This window comes from Arachis duranensis, chromosome 3 (genome assembly GCF_000817695.3).
Source record: "Arachis duranensis cultivar V14167 chromosome 3, aradu.V14167.gnm2.J7QH, whole genome shotgun sequence".
Lineage (NCBI taxonomy): Eukaryota > Viridiplantae > Streptophyta > Magnoliopsida > Fabales > Fabaceae > Arachis > Arachis duranensis.
In genome coordinates this window covers 24,993,238-25,012,516 of record NC_029774.3, presented here as the reverse complement: position 1 = coordinate 25,012,516, position 19,279 = coordinate 24,993,238, and the positions used below count along the sequence as shown (strand labels likewise).

The 19,279-nt window shown below is 30.6% G+C and overlaps 3 protein-coding genes across 3 annotated transcripts in view; 2 read left to right on the top strand and 1 right to left on the bottom strand.

The window, feature by feature from the left end:
* LOC107478015 (zingipain-2) overlaps positions 1 to 1,122 on the top strand; it is a 2,071-nt gene extending 949 nt beyond the window's left edge. Inside the window, exon 2 of the mRNA XM_016098113.3 lies at positions 252 to 1,122. Coding sequence (XP_015953599.1) covers positions 252 to 835 — 584 coding nt within the window. The 3' untranslated portion in view covers positions 836 to 1,122. The remainder of the gene's footprint in view (positions 1 to 251) is intronic.
* Positions 1,123 to 11,271: 10,149 nt separating this feature from the next.
* LOC107478016 (chaperone protein dnaJ C76, chloroplastic) lies at positions 11,272 to 15,480 on the top strand. Its single transcript, XM_016098115.3, has 9 exons — positions 11,272 to 11,581; positions 11,939 to 12,067; positions 12,157 to 12,286; positions 12,379 to 12,499; positions 13,401 to 13,482; positions 13,580 to 13,633; positions 14,049 to 14,087; positions 14,176 to 14,275; positions 15,145 to 15,480. Exons 1-9 carry the CDS (start codon positions 11,360 to 11,362, stop codon positions 15,273 to 15,275), a joined length of 1,008 nt encoding a protein of 335 aa, XP_015953601.1. The 5' UTR covers positions 11,272 to 11,359; the 3' UTR covers positions 15,276 to 15,480.
* Positions 15,481 to 18,358: 2,878 nt separating this feature from the next.
* The window catches only part of LOC107478155 (uncharacterized), a 2,335-nt gene continuing 1,414 nt past the window's right edge, over positions 18,359 to 19,279 (bottom strand). The window contains exon 2 of the mRNA XM_016098304.3: positions 18,359 to 19,274. Within this exon, the coding sequence (XP_015953790.1) occupies positions 18,556 to 19,274 (719 nt within the window). The 3' untranslated portion in view covers positions 18,359 to 18,555. The remainder of the gene's footprint in view (positions 19,275 to 19,279) is intronic.

The window sequence follows — 19,279 nt, the reverse complement described above, 5'->3', positions numbered from 1 at the left end:
GAACTCATTTAAATTTGTGTATATATATATATATGTATATATAATCTTTAGATAATATAAAATTGGACCAACTATTTCATTCAATACGAATAATTTTAGCAATAGAATTTTGATTTCTATTTTTCTAGTATTCTATTTAATTTAATGACAAAAATTATGATGTTAGTCTATAAGTCTATAACTATAACTATAACTAATATATATTACAAACATTATATGCTAATATTCTTCAATTCTTGTATTGAAAACAGATAGTTGTTGGGCATTTTCAACTGTGGCCTCAATTGAAGGTATTCACAAAATAACTACAGGTAAATTGGTGTCTCTCTCAGAGCAAGAACTAGTAGATTGTGTCAGAGGCGACACAACAGGATGCAAAGGTGGTTATATGAAAGACGCATTTAGATTCATTGTAAAGAAAGGAGGAATAACGAGTGAGTCAAACTACCCTTACAAAGGAGTTGATAAGACTTGTAAGGCAAATGAGAAGGAAACAAGAAAACACAATGTAGCTAAGATTAAAGGGTTCGAGAAGGTTCCTTCCAATAACGAAAAGGCTCTTCTCAAAGCTGTGGCAAAACAACCAGTGTCGGTTTATGTTCAAGCTGGTGGGGATGATTTTCAATTTTATTCCAGTGGTATTTTTACTGGGAAGTGTGGAATTGAGCCAGATCATGCCGTTACGGTAGTTGGTTATGGTAAAGCTAAGGATGGTACTAAGTATTGGATAATAAAGAATTCATGGGGTACTGATTGGGGAGAGAAAGGGTACATGAGGATAGAGAGAGATATTCATGCCAAAGAAGGGTTATGCGGAATTGCCAACAATCCCTAGTATCCAATTATTTAACCCAGTGTCATTTTCTTTTGATTTTTTTTTCTAAGTGTGCGTAATCGTCGCTGCGTGTGGGGTATGTCAGTATATGTCTAGGGAATATATTTTGTGTAATAATATCAGGTGTTAAATAAGGTATATTAATATTAAGTGGGACTCACTATATGTAGGTGGGGTTCGGCATGTTTACGAGAAATTAATATATCATGACCGAAAAAACAAGACAAATATATATGTCGGGTCAACTCGGGTGTGAAAAAATGAGTACAAATAATATACGAGGAGTAATAGGGTCAACTATTTTTGTAATTTATAATTATTAAGTAGTCATCGATAATATTTTTAAAAATATTAAATTTTATTCAATAATATAAAATTATTTATTTTTTTTATTAGTTACATGTTAGCATAAATTTAATAAAATTGTTAGCTTTTAAACTTTTTCATAATATATATAACAAAATGGTATGTTACGTCTGCGAGTACTATACATATATATATGGAACTTGCCAAGCTTTTGAGGCGAAAGTTAGTGCATTTTAGGTAAAGTAGGGAGTGCAGTACTATTTAAAAGTTAATCTACTATCAAAAGTGATTAGGTAAATTAAATTTATTTATTATTGTTATTTTTTTTTTTGTTATGGGGTGAACAAACAAACTGACACTAACAAAAAAAACTAATTCGCTTGTTTAATAGAGGACTATCTTTACACCAAAAAAATACTCAGAAAAATTTAATCGAATTCTTCTGTTATTCTGTTATTGTTGATGTGATGTCTTCAAGTATTTTTACTGTTTTGTTTACTAACAGGTGTTTTTAATATTGTTCTGTCTAGCCACAGATTTTAACGTTCTTGAACCCACTCCATTCCACCTCTGCGATAAATGGACCTTTAAAGCCGAAAAAATTGTTGTCATAGAAAAGGAAGACGTTGTCTGTCGCTGCTGCTAGTTGGCTAACTCCAAACTAATTCTGTAGAAGAACTGGTCTCCATGAAGGCGCCATGATTCTCAGATGATGACGCAGTCAAAGCACAAAATACATGACAGTTATAATTATCTTTTATTTCAAATTATCCTCAACTTGTACGTAATAGAATGAAAAATTAAAATATAATTTTATTTAAATAATTATCTGTATTATTTTTTATTAATTTATTCAAAAAATAATTAAATTTTAAACTAATTGGTATAAAATATTACAGATATAAAACTAAGAAAAATTTTTATTTGTATAAGAATGAGCCTAATAAATAATTATTCTATTTAAATATAATTAAGAGTATTTCTTTCTTTGTCAACAAGTTATAATTCAAATGACATAGTCTCTATATTCACCTAAAAGTTGGTAAAAAAAAGAATACTTCTTATTAACTTTTTAAACATTAATTATTTATTTTACATACTATATAGAAATAAATGAATATAATATTTATTGAATAGACACAGTTACGTAAAAAAAATTTATTGTCATAGTATTTGAATCAAAGAAAAGAAAATATTATTTTAAGAAAAACTAACAATATATTTTTAATAATATTCTTAATACAAAATAATAAATTTTAAATATTTTTTAAATAATATATATTAACTAAAATAATATAATTATTTCAAATAATATATTTTAAATATAGTAAAGTAACATATTTCGATAAAAAATTGTTCAAAAAATTTTATCATTGTGTTTATATTTAATATTATAATTTTATTTCACACAAAACAAAATTTATTTAAATTTTAATATTATATACATAAAATATATATATAACACAATTTTTTATCATTGTGTTTATATTCAATATTATAATTTTATTTCACACAAAACAAAATTTATTTAAATTTTAATATTATTTAAATTTTTTTCTAAATTTAGTACATGAATTTTTAACTTATTTTTTATGTATTATTTATTTTAATTCTAAAGTCTAATAATTTTTTTTTACAGATATGTTGTTTTTAATATTTATATACTATTTTTTTATTTTAAACTTCAGTCCGATATCTGAGACTTATAAAAAAATTCTAAAATTTGTAAAAAATGATTAACCTGGTTAATAGGTTACCTTTTTAAATCCAGACCATTTAAATAAAATATAACAAATGAAGAGTTTAAATTTAAGGAATTCACAAGGTGTGCAGCACTCCATAATTAGCAAGAAGCATTTAAGAATGAGCCAGCTTTTGACTATATAATTCTCTCTATATTTTAATAATCATCATATCATATGTAATTTATTAAACTAAATCAGTTTTTAACGCGGGTCATTAATAATAATAATAATAATAATTTCATAAAACAAAATCAGAGAATCATATATATCACTGGTCAAAATTAGTAAACGGCCGTTATTGTAAAAATGAAGTGTGGCCAAATAGGGATTTGTTTCTCGGCTAGGATTTTTCTCACTGAAGTACTTTTTTCGATTTGATGAGATCGATTATCAAAAGTTTATACCAATTGTATGTGTTCAAACAAGGCATAATGAACGGCCGTAATCATGGTAGAGCTATGGAGATTTAGGATAGTGTAGGAGAGGAGATTGAAGGAGTCATTGTTTTTGGAAATGTAGATATTGAAAAGGGTCTACAGATTTGTACCAAAAGTTTAATTAGTCAAATTCTGGTAGACTGCTCTTTCAATATTTGTTAGAGGAATGAGTATTATTGAGAGAGAAAAACGAAGTATATTGTATTCTGTTATTGATGTAAAATTGTGATTATTGCTTGTATGTACCATGAGATATATATTACTACTGCTGCTGCTCTGTTGCACGTGAACTTAGTGCAGGACTCTTAATTAGTATTTTTAATTTAATTAACTATAGCTAACTTAATACACTGGAGTATTAGCTAACATCCCCCTTTAAATGGGAACATACAAATTATATGTTTCCAACTTGATCATGAGGAAGCGGAATTGCAGCGTAGGAAGTGCCTTCGTTAGAATGTTTGCGACTTGATGCTTTTTGGGAATGAACATGAACAAGCTTTACTATCTCCGATTCAACTTTTTTCAGATGAAGTGACAATCAATTTTACTTACTTTGACCTCTCATGAAGTGAAGGGTTCGTGGCCATATGAATGGTTGAAATGTTATCGCAAAAGAGTAGGAGCGTAGATAAATGAAAGATTAGAGGAGAGCCAAAAATATTTATATAATAAAATAAGACTAAAATAAAATTTTAAAAAGAGTTAAACTAAAATTTACATATAATTTACATGTAAAAAATTAAAATTAGGAGGAACCACTGTCCCCTTTACTACAATGTAGCTCCGCCCTTGCAAAAGAGTATTATTGAACTAATTTCAACGTTCATAAACTTGAGCAAAGAAATTACGAAAACTATTTCACACGTGACTTTAGCAGGGGCTTTATACTCAACTTTGGTTAAGCTTTGAGAGACTACATTTTGTTTCTTACTCTTTCATGAGATCAAGGAGTCTTCAAGAAAAGTGCAATAATCGGTAGCGGTGGATCAACGTGTGTCCAAACAACTTTTTCAATCTGCATCGGCATAGAAAGAGATATTAAACTTGGAATTGGATGAGAAGAGGAGACATTAACCAGGAGCACCTTTTAAGTACCGAGGACATTATGAGCTGCATGGAGATGTGGCATGCGAGGATCGAACATGAATTGGTACCATAATGAATGTGATATCGGGTCTAGATATGGTCAGGTACATTAACTTGCCAATCAGTCTTCGGTAGCTTGAAGCATTTGGAATTGGGTCTCCTACTTCTACAGCTTGAATCTTCAAGCTGCCTTCTATAGGTATCAATGCTGGCTTACAATCAAGGTAACCAGTATCTTCGAGGAGGAAAAGGATATACTTCTTTTGTGTTAAGAAAATTCCTTGCTTTGAGCGAACTAACTCCAGACCAAAAAAAAATTTTACATCACGCAAAATCTTCAATTTAGAAATTGATTGCAGCTGTTCTTTAAATTTTCTCACTAATTCATGTCTTGGTCCAGCGATAATAATGTCGTCAACATAAACAATTAGGAAAGTGGTATCATTTTTTCGCCCAATAAAAACAACGAGTAATCCTGCTTGCATTGCTTGAACCCAATCTAAGTCAAGGTTGTGCGAAATTTGGTGAACCACTGCCTCAATGCTTGTCGAACGCCATAAAAAAATTTCACAAGCTTGCTTACTAGACCTTGTTTCCTTTCTGGATGTCCAAGAGGTAAGTTCATGTACACCTCTTAGTTCAACTCGTCATTTAGAAAGGCATTATTGATGTCAGGTTGCAACATGGTCCAATGCTTTACGACTGCAATGGTGAGAAGAATGCGCAATATAGTGATTTTAGCAACAGAATTGAATGTGTCCTTAAAATCAATGCCTGACTGTTGTGTAAAATCTTTCGCCACGAGTCGAGTTTTATAGCACTCTAGAGTGCCATCTGCACGCATCTTGGCATTATAGACCCATCTGCACCCTATGGTGTGTTTACCCTTTGGTAGAGAAAGCAATTCCCAGGTTTTGTTGGTTTCGAGTGCGTCGAGTTCTTCAGCCATGGCATGGTGCCACTAATCATATTTCACTGCCTAATGGTAAGATTGAGGTTCTGGGACAGCATTAGCCTGAGCAAAGTTGTGATGATAGGTGAGTTTCAACCTACGATTACTAATGTAGTTGGTAATTGAATATGGTGAAGTGGTAGAGCATACATAATCAATTAAGTAGGAAGGAAGGTGTGGATGTCTGGACAAACGACAAAGTGATTGAGAGATAGATTCGATAGCTCAATTTAAAAAAGAGTGGAAGACTTTGACTATGATTCTACAAATTTGAGGCTAAACATGTGAGGTACAAATCCTAAAAGAATTTTATANTATTATTATTATTATATATACACCTTGGGATGGGTAGGGACGGATTCACCCCAAATCCAACTCCGTCTTACTTCGAGTCAGGTTATTACCCAACTCGACTGAGTAGGGGGCAAGTTGGGTACCCATGAATTTGGATATTGTTGTCAAGTCTCATATTATGTGCATAAGTTTATTCCAAAAGTGGAAAAGATATAACTCTTTACTAACATAGAGACACAAACATAAACACTTTGAGAATTATGGTAGACTTAGCCTATCACAAAAGTAACCAACAAAGTATCATATAGTGGCTATTTAGAAATTAGTTTATCAAAAAAGACAGTCTACATTTATTTATATATAAATCTAAGAGTACATTTCTAGTTCTTCATAAGAAGCCTAAATCCAAGAATAGGAGGATAAAGTTGAAGAATCTTGATGAGGTTGCTATTGCAATAGTCTCAATTTTAACTCCATCTTATCCACTTGGTTTAGGCACCGTAGATCTACTACGAACATTACACACAATATTATTAGAAAATTGTGTAATAGATGAAACATGAGACTTTAAAAAAAGGTCAAAGTGGGAGAATTTTGATGCACTACAAAAATTGAAACAAATGTGGATGTAGTTGGTAGTCTAACAATTGGGTGTTTTATCCTTTGTGATAAGATATGGTCTATAGGGGTGGGAGATTTTAAGTTGATAATCTCATATGCTCCCTACAAATAACAAAGTTATTTTTATATATCACACAATTATTTATATCTTGTAATGACATAATTCTAATTGGGAGAAAGATTATAACTTCTTCTTGGGGAAAAAACTGTGAAAGTGGGATTTCATTCTCTTGTGCTATTAGTGTCATTCTCTTTAGAGTTGATTTAGGTAGGTTTTTTTTTTTGTCTTTGTCTAGAGTTACAAACAACATACAATTTATATATCTAAAGATTATGAGCATATCTTTGAAATATACTTTTGAAGACTATTCACCACTGAACCCATGGTAGTTCCTAACATCCTACAATATTGTCATTTTGACTATCTCTCTCTACTACCAGGACCTGTATAAATCATTATTCAAAAATGATATATTAAATACCTTACCATTATATTTACAGACAATTAAACCCCTGATTAATATATAATGTAATACTTAAACCCTTAATTATTTCTTAAATAAGATAAATCGTACCATAAAGTAACAATGCTTGTGTAGTTTTGGTAGAATTTACTGATACAACATTTTTCTTGTTAGCTCTTCTTTTCTTCTTGGTCATATGCTTCTAATTAAAATCTTTTGAGGGATTGGAACAAGTTTGGTAGTAATTGTCTTTTTGGCTACACTTGTTATAGGTCACTTCAAATGTCTTTTTAGCCTTATTAAAATGTATCTCTCCTTTAACAGAATGAATTCTTTTCTTTAGAAGATGAGTAGATTTCTTAATTGAAAGAGGTAATTAATGACTTAGGTGAATCAGTTGGCACTCAGTATTTTTTATTGTTGATTAATTTGATGCAATGTTAGTAGATTGATCTGATATTGTCCATTGTGAGCCACATGTGCACGAAGTCCTCTAACTTTAGCCCCATCTTAGCCATGGATGCAACAACATGCTTGCAGATAGAAGTTCTATTTTATAAGTTTACTCCAACTTTGTGTCCTTGCCTATGAACTTCAAAAAGTATTTTATTATTGTCTTCAGCCCAGATTGCTATCCATTTGGTGCTCTTAGACTTGATAAACTCATCAAGTTTCTTCTGTTGCATAGGGGCTGACATGCCAATGTAATTTTCTAACTTCTTTTTGTTCACAACTCTTTTCTCCATAATGTAGGACCTCAAGTGCTTACACATTGTAAGTATTGACTTTCTCCTATAATCGACAATTTTGACGTTTCATACCTCGCACATATTATTTGTAATGTTATCAATTTTTGGCTCATGGATGAAATAATCCTTACACTACACAGCAGGATCAAACCTCTACATATACTCTTAGGCTCCCTCATTTATCTGCTTTAACTTTTCTATGGATGTGCTAAATCTTTGGAATGTTTTGCACTTAGAGCACTTTAATATCCTCTACATATACTCTCATATGTGCATTAGGTATCACTTTCTATTCTAAGTCCTTTCATAATCAGAAAAATAACAACACAAGAGAGTTACATAAATTAAATAAAATCATAAATAAGTACATAATAACATATCATACATGAATATGAACAAGTTAGGTTGTAGAATTTATTTTTTATTGGTTTAAAATAAAATTCTTTTCAAATTGTATTACCTCTTCTAGGTCTTCCTGCAAGAATGTCAAGAACCACTTCCAAGTATCCTTGCATTTATTAGGAACCACTACATATGCAATGACATAGAAGTGGTTATTGGCATCTTGTCCCACTACACTTAGAAGCTATCCACCATACTAGCTTTTCAAGAAGCAGCCTTCCAATTTAATCAATGGTCTACATCCCTCCTTAAACTTTTTTTTGGAGCATCCAAACTGATATATAACCTATCAAATAGTGGCAGAAATTTAGGTTGGAGATTGTCTCCATTAGAATTGTTGATCCAGAATTACTTCTATGCAATTCCATTAGATAATCACGTGCCTTTTTATATTATACTCTTTCATTTTCAATCATAACTTCTCTTATAACCTTCTCTAGCTGTCATTTTTGGATTAAGTTGAACATTTTATTCCTCTATCATATAATCCATGACTTTCCTTAATTTAAGGTCAGGTTGTATGAGAAGCCTCTTAACCAATTTTTCAGCCACCTAAGATCTGTCAACCAAATTACTATCAAAATATCTTTCTACAAGAGTGTTCATTATATAAAGTTTTTACTTGGAAAGCAACTTTTTGGACTATTTCAAGTGAAAACCAATCAAGGACAATTTTCATTTGTTCAAACTACCCTCACTTTATGTTTCTCATTCTTAACATATAATATATCTTTACCCTCGTACACAAAATAATCCTTCAAAACTTTGTTGAAGACTTTTATAGTGAAAAAGATTTATCCAACCTTAAATTCTACCTCACCATATTCAGAGTCTCCATTAAAAGAATCATAAATTGTCTTGTCTTCATCTTCAAATGATATTAGACTATTAAACATTTCACTTTCATAGTCATGAGGTTTCTCAAAATCACTGTCCAATTCTGCTGTAGTTGGGTTAGGTATGAAATCTTCAGCTCCATCAACCACATTAGCAACATGTCCACTAAGTCTTCCTCCAACAGGCTCACTTCTCCTAGACCTTCTTGAGCATTTCACATCTAGCTCAGGCCCACTATTCTCATCTTATATTCTCTGTTTATTCATCTCATCTCCAAGTACAAAATTTGTTTTAGTACTAGGGTATTTTTTAGAGACTTTCTTTTAGTAGTTTTTGGGGACATCTTTGGCCTACTATTTGTTGAGTTAATCCATTTTTTAGATGCACCAGTCTTATTACTTTCTTTAGGTGACACCCCTTTTTTAATAGGACTCTTCATCTTTTTCTTCTCTTTAAACTATTGTCATTGCTACTGTCATCATACTAATATCTAAGAAGAGAAGGCTTATAACCCTCATTCTCAACACTTTTAAATTCATCATCAGAGGAAGATGATGATGAATCAGAGGGTGTCTTCTCACTCAAAATCACAGTTTTCTCCCTAGCTCTAATATTAATTACCTTTGGCAGATCCACAAGATGATTGAAATAGATATAAAATTCATCCACATCTCTATCTCTATTCTTAAGAAAAGCTTCCCTCAGTTTATTAATCTCTCCATTCTCTAAATGACATGAAGCCCAGATTCCATATCAAAGTTAGTCACATCATATCAGTACATAGTCTTATATTTTAAGTAGCCTAACTCTTTAAATAAAATTATCAAATCAAAAAAATTAATTAAGTCAACATTTAACGGTAAAAACTTTTGAACTTTTTCATGCAAATAGTATAGAACTTCTTCATTTTCTTTCTAAAAATTTTTCTCTTGATGAAACACAAGGACAACCAAATATTTAACCATCTAAAAAATTAAAAGGTCTAAGTTAAATCCTAATTAAAAACTCTAAATATATTACACAAGAATTTTAATCTGACCTTATTATAAACACCTAATTCTATTACTTTATTTCAACTTTGTTTAATTTATTACATAAAGAATTATTTTTAAACAAATCTCTTCACTTTCATATTATTTAAATTCAGAAAATTTCTAGGGCATGACAATACACAAAATATTTTAACATTTTTAAACCTTAACCATAGCTGAATTCAGACAACAATAGTTGCATGTCATACTCAAGACCACACACATAAAAAGAGAGAAGGACAACGACACATACCTCTACACTTAGTGATATCAACAATAACCATCCAAACTTCGTCAGTAGCGCCGTCTAAGTTCCATCAACTTCATCGTGAGAGGCTCCGTCAACAACCTTGTGAGCACATCCCTTCAACTTTGTACACTCACCACTGCCTCAAAGGAGGAAAAGGTTCCTCTACTAGGATTTTCTTATAATTGTTAGAAAGGGTCTAGAGAGTTTTATAGAAAAATCTATAAGGCGTAAAACGAAACATCTTCTGGGAGAACAAAATAGTATTATTTGTGCTCACATGGAAAAGGATAGATATGCTCTTGTCCTTTCTAACAAGTCATGTGGGTCTCTAATCTCCACCTCACAACTTTAACTCTCTAGCTAAGCAGGTTAATGAGACACATAAACAAGTTTCGTTACTCTTTGATGGCCAAAGTAATAGAAGAACCGCATTAGCAGACGGAACATAGAAACAGGGAGCGAAATAAATCTTTTTTCTTTTTGTTAAGGGTCGTGTTGTTATTCAGGCAAATGAATAGTGTTGAATTAGTACTTTACTCTTAAAATAAATTTTATTTATTTATATAATTTGTCCAATAAAATCAATTTTAAATAAACCACAAAAAATACACTTGAGTTATTTTATTACTAATAAAAATATTCTTAAATTTTGTCATTAATAAAAATATCTTTAAAATTGTTTAAAAATATGACAAAAATACATGTGTAAAATTAAAAATTTTACTTTTATGTTAACAAAAATTATTTGATAATATTTTTGTCAGCAGTAGGATAATTCGAATTATTTTTAGTAATTTATCCATCGAACTTAAATCAAAATTATAAAATTCCCACCTAATAAAATCATAAATTTAATAATAATCAATTTTTATTTTATTGTTTTACAAATCTTTTCAACTTTTTTATCTTTTGCCGATTATCGTAGTGGCACTTCAACGCCAAAACAAAACTAAAAGGCACTTGCAAATTACAACACAAGCGTTTACCAAAAAAAAGAAAATTACAATTTACAACTTACAAGACGAGGCAAGCAAGTGACAAACCATGCAATGCAACACCTGTGCACGTGAGGACACGTGCCACCTCTAGTGAAACCCAATTCGTCCTCGTTCTTTTCCCCCTCATAGATTCATCTCAGGGTTCGTGCAGATTCTTTTGAATGTCTTTGGCTGTGACACTGCCATGTCAGCAACACCACCCTTCTACGCCAAAATTTCTCCCTCCGCAAATATTGCAAAATACTCCATTTTCCACTCTCAACAATATCCAACAACCACCCACAATTATCATTATTATTTTTATATATTTATATATTATACTCAATTTCGGTAGAGACTTGGTATTGGAATGGCTCAGTTACTCTCTCCAGTCCAAAATCCTTCACTGAGTCTGTGTCCAAGAACCACATCATCATGGCGTGTAATGCCAAACGGTGCAAATTCTTGGAGCTTCGTAACACACAATGGTAACAGAAGAGGCTTCAATTTTGGAAGGCTCAGAGTTGCCGCTGAGGAATCTTTTTCTACCACTGATGCTGTTGCTGATGACTATTATGCAGTTTTGGGCTTGGTAATTGATCAAATTCTATTTCTTTTTTTTTTTTTCACTTCTTATTAGTTTTTGCATAAATTATTAAAAAACGGAAGGAAAATTACTAGAAGTAATGAAATTCTGACACTTGGTTAAAGAGTCAAAGTTTCTTTTTATTTTGACCATTAATGTTCATCAAAATATTATGGTTCACTTATCAGTTGGAATAGTGGTAGTTTCTTTTAGCCAACTAACTAATTCTTTTCCAATTATAGTTACTAAGTTCGTAATATGATTTGTGAAAATCTTAATCATAAAAGCTTCAATAAATTTAAAATCCACTAAAAAAAATGAAATGAAACTAATAAAAATTTATTGTTTGGTGGAATTTACTAGCTTCCGGACGCTACACCGGCACAGATCAAGAAGGCCTATTATAATTGTATGAAAGCTTGTCACCCTGATTTGAGTGGCAATGACCCGGAGACTACAAATTTCTGCACATTCATCAATGAAGTCTATGCAGTATTTTTCATTTTTAATATCTTAAATTATGTTCATTGAAACTTTACCCTATGTTTTCTGCATTGTAAATTGACTATTGCAGTGTGCAGGTGCTAAGCGATCCTGTTCAACGCATGGTTTACGACGAAATTCACGGTTATTCTTTGACATCAATAAATCCCTTCCTCGATGATTCTAGCCCAAAGGATCATGCTTTTGTTGATGAATTCAGCTGCATAGGTACTTTTTTACTTAGTTTTGCAATGATATATCTAGAAAGTTATGTTATGTAAGTTGAAAAATTCCTGTTATGTTGCAAAATTCCTGAACAGGATGCAAAAATTGTGCCAATGTGGCCCCTGATGTGTTTTCAATAGAAGAGGATTTTGGAAGAGCCAGAGTATACAGCCAATGTGGGAACCCTGAATTAGTTCAACAAGCAATTGATACTTGGTATTATTATTATTATTATTATTATTATTATTATTATTATTATTATTATTATTATTATTATTATTTTCTCTCTGCATGACTCTAATTGATTATTAATCATCCATTTTGGTCACTTGTTGCAACTTTCTTTCTGAGGATTTAATTAAAGCATGATATAAGTATAATTGAGCCACCTCAATTTTTCATTACTGTCTGAGGTATCTAATATCTTTCTCTTATACTGATCTTAGTTAAATAAAAAAGAGAAACATATTCAAGTGATGATGAGAAATCCATACGACATCGTATAAACTAACATTTCGAGTGATTCGCAAAACATGAAACACAATAACATAGCACATGAACTCCAGATTCAACACACAATAATAGACAAGCTAAACTCTCAAAATTTTTGGCTATCCATTTTACTAAAATGAAAGAAAGAAAAATATAGTGTTATTCAGTATAGGGATGCATTATGTAAGCATATCAATTGAATTTTCATGAAAGCATGCGAATCACATGTTTTGATATTCGTCCTTTGTCAACAATATACATACGTATCGAAACATCCAAGGGTTAACTCATTCAACTGATCATTAATTCCAAATGCAGAACCTTCATTTGTAGTTAAAATCCATTATGAGGTATAACAAGGTACCATTACACCAGGATTCACTTTCATGTTTATATGTGAACAAGAACTTTTCCTCCTCAAGTTTCTAGATGATATATATTATTATCTGTTGATGCTATTAGATCTTAGAACTTCATAACCTTTGGTATGATAATGTTGCAAAAAAAGCCTCCTTCTGTAGGATCTTGAGCCACCAGTGAGATACTAATCTCAAAGAGCTAGAATTCTAACCTTGTGAAGCAACTAAGCCGATCGAGATTGTTGATATCTTTTTTTTTTTTTAAGCCCTGTTGACTGCATTCATTGGACTTCAGCTGCACAATTGTCACTACTTGAAGACGAGATGCGCCGTGTAGAGAGAGTTAATGTAAGGAGTCCGTTTCTTCCTTCAATTTTTTTCCCTCTTATGATCTCTATTCATGAGTTTTCTGTCTTCATCTTCTTTGTTTTATACCTCTCTGCAGGTTGCCCTAATGCTTTCTGGTATGGGGTCAGCATCAAGTGATGTTTTCAGAATGGTAAGTTATTTGCATGTTCAAAGTTTTTCTTGTAACTTCTTAATTTGCATTTTGTTGAGGGGGTTCAATAGACTTTCTCAGTTTGAAATATGCTTGAAATGACCATATTCTGCATGCTCCGAAACCTGACTGAATTACCTTGAATTTTCAACTTAAAACATCTAAGTATCATTAGCTAAGGAATCAAACTCAAATGGTTTTAAATTGTGGTTGCGATTTCGGTTGCTTCAACTTCAAGCATAAAGGTGTGATTGTTTATGTTCACAACTTAAAATTTAACTTGTTACAGCTTTTGATACGGCCCATAATGCTATGGATTAATAGAATGGTTTTCAGGATATTATACTTCATAGTGTACCATATATGTGCGGATTATTTACGCGTTCTACTTCTTCTTAACTTGATCTTATGACAGGCAAGTAGCAGATGGGAAAAGAGGCAAGCAAAAGTCTTGGTAATAAATCTTATATTCTGATTTATCTTTCCACAAAAAAACCATGTCCTGAATTGAATACTTTATTAATGTGATGAGTTTCTTGAAGGAGCAAGCAAAAGTGAGAATGATGAAGCAGAAAGGTACTGATGCAACAAACTCATACTGGGACAACTTATGGGCAAAACCAAAAGAATACCAAAGTTCAGGTATGGCCATGTCAAACTGCAAAAACTGGTGTAACTTGACACATGACTGATTCCACAACTTGAACCTATAACTAAATTGTCATTCCAAGGTTTCCCTTCATTTTTTGATATAGCAATTTAGAAATATTTTATGGCCTAGACACACTTTCAATATTAGATTGAATGTGAGACCCATCGTATATAGATCACACACCACATTCAATGGTGAGGAGGGATAAATTATTGCATTCTCATCATGGAGCATTTGGAATATGCTTCTTTCATTTATAAAGTGACATTTCGAATAAAAATACGGATCTATTCATAATAAATGGTAATATATTCTGCCACTTTGTAAATGAATGACACACAATCCACCTAAATATGCAATAATTTTTCGATTGAGAGGTCGTGTGCAGTAGAATAAACTACAAGATGTAATAATGAATACAAATTACACATTTACACATTGAACAACTGATATGACTAGTTATGCCTTATGATTTGGTTTATGTATTAGTTATTGTATTAGTCTTTATAATTTAACCAAATTTTTTATTAGTTATTTTTTAAAAGAAAAATACAATCATTCTAGAATATGTGTTTTTATTAGAATATTCCATAATTCATTCTACGTCAAACATAAAAACGAATAATTCAAAAAAAATATTTTTTAACAAAAAATAATTAGAAAGGGCCTAATTAAAAGTTTTGATTTAGTATAGGATTTTAATTACAAACTTTTAAACTATAAAAATCTAATTAAAAATTTGATGAAATTATAAAGATTAACAGAAATTTTTTTTTCACAACTACCAAAATATGAGAGATATATATTCTCTATGCAAATTGGCAGTTATGATATTTGAGATGTTAATAATTTATTGCAGAGGAGGAAGTGAAAGAAAGAGCAAAAAGAGCTGCTGCTGCTGCTAGAAGATGGAGGGAGTACTCAAGAAGGGGTGTTGATAAACCTCCAACTTTTAAGCTTCCAGAAGCTGCCTCAAGCAACGACAACTGACCCAATATTTTACACTCTATCTTCTATGTAACTACAAATCCCCTGTAATTAATTCATCCATTGACCATAGTCTAAAATTAAATCATGCAAGTCTATTTCTTATTGTATATGCAACAACTCTAGTCAAGTAAATATAACACGTTATTTACAAGGGTAAGATATAATAATAATAATGTAATAATAGAAGAAAGTTACTTTACTTCAATGTGCTTTTATTATGACTTTATGGAGATTTGTTTAAAAATAGTCCAACAGTGATGGAATTCCAACTAATTAAGCTGTTTCATTTAAATTGTCAACTTCTTGATTCAAACAACAATATTGTGAGCTGTTGTTAGATTAGCAAAATTTTGGTTTCGTCATCAACGTATCTTCCATTTTAAATAGTCGTGAATGAGGGGAGAATATTCTCTCACAAATACCATAGCACACTCATCCTTCTTATCCGATCCAGTTAACCGCAACTGGGTTTTTCTTTTCCAAATCATGTCATTCTCATTCGTACTAAGAATATTGGTCGATTTATTTTTTTAAAAATATACTATAAAATATGAACACGAATTTTAATTTGTTATAAGACACGGAAATACAATGTATATATAAAATATAAAATAATTTTTAAATAAATTACAATAATATATAAAAATTTTATAGATATTAAAATATAAATTAATGTTTTAAGTGTTTTTAATGTATTTGTGATTTTAATAAATAATAATATATAATATTTTTTAAAAAATAAAAGTTCCTAATAAGATTGGATACGATAATATATGATAATATTTAAGTGTGTTCAAACGTGTTCAGATAAGTATTTTTTTATTAAGAGACAATTAGATTCGGAAGACACATATGTGAGTGTCGTGTTCACATGAACATGACAACATAGCGAATATTTGTACTTTATTAAAAAATTGTAGCATTTATATTTATTAAATCAACTTACAAATGACTATTAATAAGTATAAACAATAATAATTGCATTTGATAAAATAACTTTTAAAATATAAATAAATTATAATAAACATAAATATAAAGATATACAAAATTGTATATTTATGAATATATTAGGTTATATTAATTTTTTTTTCATTTTAATAAGTATAAACTAACTTTAAAAAAATACATCTTTAAGTACTTTTAAAACACTTCTAATTTTTCAACTGCAAGTACAAAAATATTAGTTTTTCTATTTACCGAATATAAAAAAAATATTTGTGCTTTTAGAAAGCACAAATACATTTCCAAAATATTTTACTAAATCAAGACTATATTTCATCGATACTGTATACAAATAAAAGGTATAATAATTTGTAAACTATGAAATATAAATATGAGAAAATATTATATTTAAATGTGAAATAGTAATCAAAATTGATCCAACTGGAGAAATATTTTTAAGCTAACAAATAAATTAGTTTAATTAACTTTGGTTTGAAAACAGTTGTTTGTCAAGTTTTTCCTATTTTACAAAAATAAATTACATAGTATATAATATGAGATTTACTATTTTATAAGGATTGACTAATTTGGATGCATTGAGATCGATAATATTTTTTTGCATAATATTTTACTAGTAAGTACTTAAAAGAGTCCAATAAATACTGGCGAAATATCTTAAATTGTTAAGGAATAGTAGTGTTAAGGGTGTGTATGGTTCGGTCCGGTCTGAAGGTCCAGCCCAATTTCGAGTATTTTAAGAGTTAATTTGGTGTGATTTTATCAGATTTAGGGTCGGATAAGGGTCTCAAAAATAGATCCGGTCATTATTTCGGGTCGGGTTCGGACCATGACTCGGCTCACCCGAAGTCGGCCCGGTGACCGGTTATCATACACAATTAATATTTTGTGTTATTAGTGATGGATGATGGTTATTCTTATGTGAAATTTAAGTATTGTAAACTTTAATATTTTGTGTTATTAGTTATTATAAGACTATAAGTTAATGTTTTATGTTTAAAATGTATAAGATTTTAGACTAATACATAATGTTGAATTATTTGTATTGATTTAAATATCTGGTGTTATTATACAATATTAGTATTGATTATGGTTATCGTTTAATTTTAGATAAGAGTTAGTTCTTGTTATATTTTTTTAAGTGAATTTTATCATATTAAATAATAGTTGGAGTCTTGTAAATTTAGATATTTTTACATGCTAGTTTGTAAGAAGGTATCAAGATAATATAATGTTAACGGTCCGATTTTCACCCGATTTTTACTCGATATACTCGTAACCTAAAAGTGTATAAATTTCATCGGATTTAGGATCGAATTCGAATCTAATAAATAAACCCGATATATATTTTGAATCGAATTTGAGTCACATCAAATCCGATTTTCACCCGACGCATGCAGACTATAAGTAGTGTTTTATACCTTACGATATATAGACCGATCTATCATATATATAGCCCCATATTTATAAAACACACCCACACACAGTTATTCTTTCTATTTCTATTTTTAAATACTAACATCATAAATATGCTCTAAGAGACATCATCCCCTACAATAATGAAAATATATTATTAATTTATGAGTCAACCATTTCTTCTATTCTCTTCCACTTTAGCCCAACCAATCTTATTATTCACGAAACAACATAATTTAAGTTGTTGATGAGGTCCCCGTGTCAACTACGCTAACGGCACCTGTCTAATGTTATTTGTATTGCTCAGTTATTGAATAAAGAAACAAAAAATTAATTGAAGGTGAAAAACATCTTTATATCAACTTTGAATTTGAATAAACAAATCAAGATTCTTCAGAGGAAGAAAACAAATTTACCCTACCAAGATGGCAAAATCAACTAGTACAGGAATGTCCAAAACGCAAATCAAGGTTACTTTACTCTCAAGAATTATCTCTCTTTATGAATAAACTTCAAAATGATTTCTGAACATTCAAATCCTTATACTTTATATCTCTATATCCATCTTATCCCTCTTGAATTTTATAGCAATTCTATTCCATCTCTAAAATCCTAAATTGCAGCCTAAACAAAAATGGGGACAAAAATAAAAAGAAACATAGAGAAAAATAAATCTTGGTAAAACATTGTACATATTGGATAAAAGATATCTACAATTAAGATTTTTTATTAAACAAAAAAAAATAAATACATAATAACAAAAAAAGTAAGGTATTTATTTAGGCGAAATTTTACATACGATTATTTATGTGATTACAATTTAATTAAATATATTAAATTATTTTACAATTTTTAACTATTAATTTCACATAAAAATAACTTGAGGTGAATTTCGAGCTGAGGGTTATCTTACAATAGATGCAACTGTATGAGCCCAAGACTTAAGATTGTGCTTCATGTCATTCTCATTTCCCAAAACTGGCACCCTCCAATTGAACAATGAAATATTTCTAATCTCCTTTTGTTCATAAAAATCCCAAGCCTCTGATAAATAAGGCTTAGAACTCGAAACCAAAGCAATTTCATCATTTTTGTTCTGTTCTTCGTTTCCTTCTCTTCCCAGTCTTTGCAACCCAGGTATCAAAGAAACCAACCTTGAATCTTTATCTTCTTCAGTGAACACAAAACCCAAATCCATAAACCCTTTCAGCTCCTGAAACTCAAGTTCCGTTAAGCTCTTGCTGCTGTAAAAATTGCCTCTGTTCTTGAATCTTCTGACTGTGTGTTGGTTTTCATGGATTCTAGAACTTTCCACTGCGAATTCTCTTACGTCTGCTCCGGAAGGAATTGTCCTCAGTTTCTGTAAAGGGAGGACGGAATTCGGCGACGGCGAATCGGAGAAAATAGATGCCGTGTATCCCAAGTTTTGATCACTGAAGGACCTGAATTCAAGTGTATTATTAGCTGCTTTTGCAACTTCTTCTATGAGCTTTATATGAATCACTTGTTCTTCTTTTCCTTCTTCCACCACCTTCTTATTATGGGAATATTGATCAAGTTTTGAAAGGGCTTTGTTGGTTAAGATTGTAGTCTCAAACCAATAGGAATCTAGGAGTTTCAGAACTTGT

What these genes read in the sequence shown, in the direction of transcription:
- LOC107478016 (XM_016098115.3), top strand. Translation starts at nt 11,360, where the DNA reads ATGGCTCAGTTACTCTCTCCAGTCCAAAATCCTTCACTGAGTCTGTGT. An exon ending in TGATGAATTCAGCTGCATAG is followed by an intron (nt 12,287 to 12,378) that starts GTACTTTTTTAC and finishes ATTCCTGAACAG; the next exon opens with GATGCAAAAATTGTGCCAAT. An exon ending in GCCGTGTAGAGAGAGTTAAT is followed by an intron (nt 13,483 to 13,579) that starts GTAAGGAGTCCG and finishes ACCTCTCTGCAG; the next exon opens with GTTGCCCTAATGCTTTCTGG.